We start from the raw sequence: 8,478 nt of genomic DNA, 5'->3' as shown, positions 1-8,478 counted from the left end.
TAGCGATGTGAACTAGATTACTGACTCTAGTAAACCCTTTGGGTGATGGTCACATGACGATGTGAACCATGGGTGTTAATCACATGGTGATGTGAACTATTCATGTTAAATCACATGGCGATGTGAACTAGATTATTGACTCTAGTGCAAGTGGGAGACTGAAGGAAATATGCCCTAGAGGCAATAATAAAGTTATTATTTATTTCCTTATATCATGATAAATGTTTATTATTCATGCTAGAATTGTATTAACCGGAAACATAATACATGTGTGAATACATAGACAAACAGAGTGTCACTAGTATGCCTCTACTTGACTAGCTCGTTAATCAAAGATGGTTATGTTTCCTAGCCATAGACATAAGTTGTCATTTGATTAACGAGATCACCTCATTAGGAGAATGACGTGATTGACTTGACCCATTCCGTTAGCTTAGCACCCGATCGTTTAGTATGTTGCTATTGCTTTCTTCATGACTTATACATGTTCCTCTGACTATGAGATTATGCAACTCCCGTTTACCGGAGGAACACTTTGTGTGCTACCAAACGTCACAACGTAAATGGGTGATTATAAAGGTGCTCTACAGGTGTCTCCAAAGGTACTTGTTGGGTTGGCGTATTTCGAGATTAGGATTTGTCACTCCGATTGTCGGAGAGGTATCTCTGGGCCCACTCGGTAATGCACATCACTATAAGCCTTGCAAGCATTGTGACTAATAAGTTAGTTGCGGGATGATGTGTTACGGAACGAGTAAAGAGACTTGCCGGTAACGAGATTGAACTAGGTATCGAGATACCGACGATCGAATCTCGGGCAAGTAACATACTGATGACAAAGGGAACAACGTATGTTGTTATGCGGTCTGACCGATAAAGATCTTCGTAGAATATGTGGGAGCCAATATGGGCATCCAGGTCCCGCTATTGGTTATTGACCGGAGACGTGTCTCGGTCATGTCTACATAGTTCTCGAACCCGTAGGGTCCGCACGCTTAAAGTTACGATGACAGTTTTATTATGAGTTTATGTATGTTGATGTACCGAAGGAGTTCGGAGTCCCGGATGAGATCGGGGACATGACGAGGAGTCTCGAAATGGTCGAGACGTAAAGATCGATATATTGGACGACTATATTCGGACTTCGGAAAGGTTCCGAGTGATTCGGGTATTTTTCGGAGTACCGGAGAGTTACGGGAATACGTATTAGGCCTTATTGGGCCATACGGGAAAGAAGAAAAAGGGCCTCAAGGGTGGCCGCACCCCTCCCCTTGGTCTGGTCCGAATTGGACTAGGGAAGGGGGGCGCCCCCTTCCTTCCTTCTCTTTTTCCCTTCCTCTTTTCCTATTCCATATGGGAGGTGGAATCCTACTAGGACTAGGGAGTCCTAGTAGGACTCCACACTTGGTGCGCCCCCTCCTAGGGCCGGCCTCCTCCTCCCTTGCTCCTTTATATACGGGGGCAGGGGGGCACCCCAGGGACACAACAATTGATCCTTAAGATCTTTTAGCCGTGTGCGGTGCCCCCTCCACCAAATTACACCTCGATAATATCATTGCGGAGCTTAGGCGAAGCCCTGCGTCGGTAGAACATCATCATCGTCACCACGCCGTCGTGCTGACGAAACTCTCCCTCAACACTCGGCTGGATCGGAGTTCGAGGGATGTCATCGAGCTGAACGTGTGTAGAACTCGGAGGTGCCGTGCGTTCGGTACTTGATCGGTCGGATCGTGAAGACGTACGACTACATCAACCGCGTTGTGATAACGCTTCCGCTGTCGGTCTACGAGGGTACGTGGACAACAATCTCCCCTCTCGTTGCTATGCATCACCATGATCTTGCGTGTGCGTAGGAATTTTTTTGAAATTACTACGTTCCCCAACAGTGTTTTCTGTATGATCAAAATTTCCACTAATTTAGTACCACATGGGAAATCAGTGAATAAATATAATACCATTTATTTCATGTCAGTAGAGCTGGAAAAGGGTAGGGTCGAGTTGGGCTTGGTTTCATTCTCACTTCTGAGTCGGGCTTGGTTTCATTCTCAGTTTCGAGTCGGGCCGTGGCTCGGCTGTTGAGCGCTACGTGTCAGAGGCGGGTCGCACATCTCGCCTACTTCCATCTATATATGCAGCTACCCACGGTACACGATCAAGGACTAACGTAGCATTACAAAGAGATAGGGGCTACCTAGAGATTTTACATACGCTCTCGAGACGACGCTCGCTCACTCGATCTTTGGATCATCATCAATGGGGTCCGCAGCACTGTCGTCGGTGGTGCGGATGATGATGAGGAAGCTTAGCGGTCAGCACATCGAAGAGTACGTTCTCCTTGCTCCCTTAGCTCATGTATCTGTCTTTTTCGAGTCCAATAACTGATTGCATGCTAATGGTGATGTCTGGATCGACATGCAGGGAGCGCGACGCCTCCATCATCTGCCACGTCCACCACACCCTCCGCCACTACAGCGCCACCAACCCAGGCTCGAATTTCGTCCCCGTCAAGCCTCTCATGGCCGCGTACGTGGGTTTCCAAAGCCACATCTGGGCCCACGTCAGCTTCGTGGCTCGCAGGAAGAAGAACGCCAGCAGGAAACGGAGGCGCAACCAGGCCAACGACACGGACAAGACCTTCTTTGCCGAGCTGCGCTATAGCCACCACCACTCCGGCGCGCCGACCGTCGAAGCATGTGCCATCATCGGTAAGTGACCACACCTAAACCGCCATGAGAAAGCATCCATGATAAGCATGACCTTTTCTGGTACACTTGCATATGGTTTCCCTTCAGATTTTCCATGGTGACACCTAGTCCTGACTTGTGTTTTTTCTTTCTTTTGTTCTCTATCCACAGAGAAGTCATCAAGCCACAGCCACTTGAAAACCGCGTGTGCATTTTGCCCCAAGAGCTTTTATATTTTGCAAACAAAGGGCGGGGTTTCACACATTTCACGAACCTGCTTGAGTTGCTGTAAACATGCCCCACGGCCAGCGGAGAAGGCAAGGAGGATGCGGCAGCCCCAAAGGAGCAGGAGGATGAGGATGAGGAGGAGGAGGAGCATAGTAGCACCCTAAGCAGGGCTGCCCTCCCCTTTCATTTTCTTGGTAATCTTATTACAAGGGTTTTTCCGGCCTTTGAAGCTAAGCATATGGACTAGATCAGGAGCAAAGCTAGCGGGAAGTTAATGCCATGAGTTCATGTTAAACCCAATGAAGTGTGATGTATGGTGATAGCAAGGCCATGTATCAGACTCTGAGATTTTGAAGTTGATGTATGAGACTGGACTTGCCACAACTTTGTATACTAACCATGCACTTTACTCTCTCTCTCTCTTTTTACATCTTTCGTAATTTCTAAGCAGCTGCATGGTACATTTTAAAATAGGAAACTGATCATGTAGAACACACAAACTTGCATGGGAGGAAGAGGTGTTTAATTTTCTCATCATGAGTACAAAAACTACACTTCTAATTCCATGCCAGTTGTGACGGGTGAGATTGTCTTTAGTTAGTTCAACTTGTTGGGGAACGTAGTAATTTCAAAAAAATTCCTACACCCACGCAAGATCATGGTGATGCATAGCAACGAGGGGGAAGAGTGTCGTCTACGTATCCTCATAGACCGTAAGCGGAAGCATTATAACAACGCGGTTGATGTAGTCGTACGTCTTCAGATCGACCAATCCTCAGCACCGAACGTACGGCACCTCCGTGTTCAGCACATGTTCAGCTCGGTGATGTCCCGCGAACTCACGATCCAGTAGAGCATCCGGGAAGAGCTTCGTCAGCACGACGGCGTGGTGACGGTGATGCTACCGACGCAGGGCTTCGCCTAAGCACCGCTACGATATGACCGAGGTGGATTATGGTGGAGGGGGGCACCGCACATGGCTAAGAGATCAATGATCAATTGTTGTGTCTTGGGGTGCTCCCCTGCCCCCGTATATAAAGGAGCTAGTGGGGAGGCGGCCGTCCAGGAGGAGGGCGTGCCAAGGGGGGAGTCCTACTCCAACTGGGAGTAGGACTCCTCCTTTCCTAGTAGGAGTAGGAGTAGGGGGAAGGAGGAGAGAGAGAGGAAGGAAAGGGGGGCGCCGCCCGCCCCTCCTTGTCCAATTCGGACTAGAGGGGGAGGGGGCGCGCGGTCTCCCCTGGCCGCCTCTCCTCTTCTCCACAAGGGCTCAATAGGCCCATTATACTCCTCGGGGGGTTCCGGTAATCCCCCGGTACTCCGGTATATGTCCGAAACCTCGCGAAACACTTCCGGTGCCCGAACATAGTCGTCCAATATATCGACCTTTACGTCTCGCCCATTTGGAGACTCCTCGTCATGTCCGTGATCATATCCGCGACTCCGAACTACCTTCGGTACATCAAAACACAAAAACTCATAATACCGATCGTCACAGAACTTTTAAGCGTGCGGACCCTACGGGTTCGAGAACTATGTAGACATGACCGAGACATGTCTCCGGTCAATAACCAATAGCGGAACCTGGATGCTCATATTGGTTCCCACATATTCTACGAAGATCTTTATCGGTCAAACCGCATAACAACATACGTTGTTCCCTTTGTCATCGGTATGTTACTTGCCCGAGATTCGTTCGTCGGTATCTTAATACCTAGCTCAATCTCGTTACCGGCAAGTCTCTTTACTCGTTCCGTAATGCATCATCCCACAAATAACTCATTAGTCACATTGCTTGCAAGGCTTATTGTGATGTGCATTACCGAGAGGGCCCAGAGATACCTCTCCGACAATCGGAGTGACAAATCCTAATCTCGATCTATGCCAACTCAACAAACACCATCGGAGACACCTGTAGAGCACCTTTATAATCACCCAGTTACGTTGTGACGTTTGGTAGCACACGAAGTGTTCTTCCGGTATTCGGGAGTTGCATAATCTCATAGTCACAGGAACATGTATAAGTCATGGAGAAAGCAATAGTAGTAAACTAAATGATCAAGTGCTAAGGTAACGGAATGGGTCAAGTCAATCACATCATTCTCCTAATGATGTGATCCCGTTAATCAAATGACAACTCATGTCTATGGCTAGGAAACTCAACCATCTTTGATTAACGAGCTAGTCAAGTAGAGGCATACTAGTGACACTATGTTTGTCTATGTATTCACACATGTATTATGTTTCCGGTTAATACAATTCTAGCATGAATAATAAACATTTATCATGATATGAGGAAATAAATAATAACTTTATTATTGCTTCTAGGGCATATTTCCTTCAGTCTCCCAGTTGCACTAGAGTCAATAATGTAGATTACACAGTAATGATTCTAACACCCATGGAGTCTTGGTGTTGATCATGTTTTGCTCATGGAAGAGGCTTAGTCAACGGGTCTGCAATATTCGGATCCGTATGTATCTTGCAAATATCTATGTCTCCCACCTGGACTTGATCCCGGATGGAATTGAAGCGTCTCTTGATGTGCTTGGTTCTCTTGTGAAATCTGGATTCCTTTGCCAAGACAATTGCACCAGTATTGTCACAAAAGATTTTCATTGGACCCGATGCACTATGTATGACACCTAGATCGGATATGAACTCCTTCATCCAGACTCCTTCATTTGCTGCTTCCGAAGCAGCTATGTACTCCGCTTCACACGTAGATCCCGCCACGACGCTTTGTTTAGAACTGCACCAATTGACAGCTCCACCGTTCAATATAAACACGTATCCGGTTTGCGATTTGGAATCGTCCGGATCACTGTCAAAGCTTGCATCGACGTAACCATTTATGACGAGCTCTTTGTCACCTCCATAAATGAAAAACATATCCTTAGTCCTCTTTAGGTACTTCAGGATGTTCTTGACCGCTGTCCAGTGATCCACTCCTGGATTACTTTGGTACCTCCCTGCTAAACTAATAGCAAGGCACACATCAGGTCTGGTACACAACATTGCATACATGATAGAGCCTATGGCTGAAGCATAGGGAACACTTTTCATTTTCTCTCTATCTTCTGCAGTGGTCGGGCATTGAGTCTGACTCAACTTCACACCTTGTAACTCAGGCAAGAACCCTTTCTTTGCTTGATCCATTTTGAACTTTTTCAAAACTTTGTCAAGGCATGTGTTTTGTGAAAGTCCAATTAAGCGTCTTGATCTATCTCTATAGACCTTGATGCCCAATATGTAAGCAGCTTCACCGAGGTCTTTCATTGAAAAACTCTTATTCAAGTATCCTTTTATGCTATCGAGAAATTCTATATCATTTCCAATCAACAATATGTCATCCACATATAATATTAGAAATGCTACAGAGCTCCCACTCATTTTCTTGTAAATACAGGCTTCTCCAACAGTTTGTATAAAACCATATGCTTTGATCACACTATCAAAACATTTATTCCAGCTCCGAGAGGCTTGCCCCAGTCCATAAATGGATCGCTGGAGCTTGCACACTTTGTTAGCTCCCTTTGGATCGACAAAACCTTCTGGTTGCATCATATACAACTCTTCTTCCAGAAATCCATTCAGGAATGCAGTTTTGACATCCATTTGCCAAACTTTATACTCATAAAATGCGGCAATTGCTAACATGATTCGGACAGACTTAAGCATCGCTACGGGTGAGAAAGTCTCATCGTAGTCAACCCCTTGAACTTGTCGAAAACCTTTCGCAACAAGTCGAGCTTTGTAGACGGAAACATTACCGTCAGCGTCAGCCTTCTTCTTGAAGATCCATTTATTCTCTATGGCTTGCCGATCATCGGGCAAGTCAACCAAAGTCCACACTTTGTTCTCATACATGGATTGCATCTCAGATTTCATGGCCTCAAGCCATTTTGCGGAATCTGGGCTCACCATCGCTTCTTCGTAGTTCATAGGTTCGCCTTGGTCAAGTAACATGACCTCCAGAATAGGATTACCGTACCACTCTAGTGCGGATCATACTATGGTTGACCTACGAGGTTCGGTAGTAACTTGGTCTGAAGTTTCATGATCAACATCATTAGCTTCCTCACTAATTAGTGTAGGTGTCCCAGGAACCGGTTTCTGTGATGAACTACTTTCCAATAAGGGAGCAGGTACAGTTACCTCATCAAGTTCTACTTTCCTCCCACTCACTTCTTTCTAGAGAAACTCCTTCTCTAGAAAGGATCCATTTTTAGCAACAAATGTCTTGCCTTCGGATCTGTGATAGAAGGTGTACCCAACAGTTTCCTTTGGGTATCCTATGAAGACACATTTCTCCAATTTGGGTTCGAGCTTATCAGGTTGAAGCTTTTTCACATAAGCATCGCAGCCCCAAACTTTAATAAACGACAACTTTGGTTTCTTGCCAAACCACAGTTCATAAGGCGTCGTCTCAACAGATTTCGATGGTGCCCTATTTAACGTGAATGCAGCCGTCTCTAAAGCATAATCCCAAAATGATAGCGGTAAATCAGTAAGAGACATCATAGATCGTACCATATCTAGTACGATTACGATGTTTGGACACACCATTACGCTCTGGTGTTCCGGGTGGCGTGAGTTGCGAAATTATTCCGCATTGTTTCAAATGTAGACCAAACTCGTGACTCAAATATTCTTCTGCACGATCAGATCGTAGAAAGTTTATTTTCTTGTTATGATGATTTTCCACTTCACTCTGAAATTCTTTGAACTTTTGAAATGTTTCAGACTTATGTTTCATTAAGTAGATATACTCATATCTACTCAAATCGTCTGTGAAGGTGAGAAAATAATGATACCCGCCGCGAGTCTCAATATTCATCGGACCACATACATGAGTATGTATGATTTCCAATAAATCTGTTGCTCGCTCCATTGTTCCGGAGAACGGCGTTTTAGTCATCCTGCCCATGAGGCATGGTTCGCAAGTACCATGTGATTCATAATCAAGTGATTCCAGAAGTCCATCAGTATGGAGTTTCTTCATGCACTTTACACCAATATGACCCAAACAGCAGTGCCACAAATAAGTTGCACTATCATTATCAACTCTGTATCTTTTGGCTTCAACATTATGAATATGTGTATCACTACTATCGAGATTCAACACAAATAGACCACTCTTCAAGGGTGCATGACCATAAAAGATATTACTCATATAAATAGAACAACCATTATTCTCAGATTTAAATGAATAACCGTCTCGCATCAAACAAGATCCAGATATAATGTTCGTGTTTAACGCTGGCACCAAATAACAATTATTCAGGTCTAAAACTAATCCTAAAGGTAGATGTAGAGGTAGCGTGCGGACGGCGATCACATCGACTTTGGAACCATTTCCCACGCGCATCGTCACCTCGTCCTTAGCCAGTCATCGCTTAATCCGTAGTCTCTGTTTCAAGTTGCAAATATTAGCAACAGAACCAATATCAAATACCCAGGTGCTACTGCGAGCTCTAGTAAGGTACACATCAATAACATGTATATCACATATACCTTTGTTCACGTTGCCATCCTTCTTATCCGCCAAATACTTGGGCCAGTTCCG

General features: G+C 45.4%; 1 protein-coding gene across 2 annotated transcripts; it reads left to right on the top strand.

Annotated features, from left to right (window-relative positions):
- The first annotated feature begins 1,730 nt into the window (after positions 1 to 1,730).
- On the top strand, positions 1,731 to 3,205 carry LOC123125103 (uncharacterized). Of its 2 annotated transcripts, XM_044545638.1 has the most exons (4): positions 1,731 to 1,791; positions 2,050 to 2,324; positions 2,419 to 2,705; positions 2,856 to 3,205. In XM_044545638.1, exons 2-4 carry the CDS (start codon positions 2,254 to 2,256, stop codon positions 3,074 to 3,076), a joined length of 579 nt encoding a protein of 192 aa, XP_044401573.1. In that variant the 5' UTR covers positions 1,731 to 1,791; positions 2,050 to 2,253; the 3' UTR covers positions 3,077 to 3,205. The 2 variants fall into 2 exon arrangements, with proteins under 2 accessions (XP_044401573.1, XP_044401574.1); XM_044545639.1 differs by lacking the exon at positions 1,731 to 1,791 and having other exon boundaries at positions 1,807 to 2,324.
- The last annotated feature ends 5,273 nt before the right edge of the window (positions 3,206 to 8,478 follow it).

The sequence above is a fragment of the Triticum aestivum genome, chromosome 5D (assembly GCF_018294505.1).
Source record: "Triticum aestivum cultivar Chinese Spring chromosome 5D, IWGSC CS RefSeq v2.1, whole genome shotgun sequence".
In the NCBI taxonomy this organism is placed as follows: domain Eukaryota; kingdom Viridiplantae; phylum Streptophyta; class Magnoliopsida; order Poales; family Poaceae; genus Triticum; species Triticum aestivum.
The sequence above is the reverse complement of the archived record's forward strand: the minus strand, read 5'-3'. Positions and strand labels throughout refer to the sequence as shown.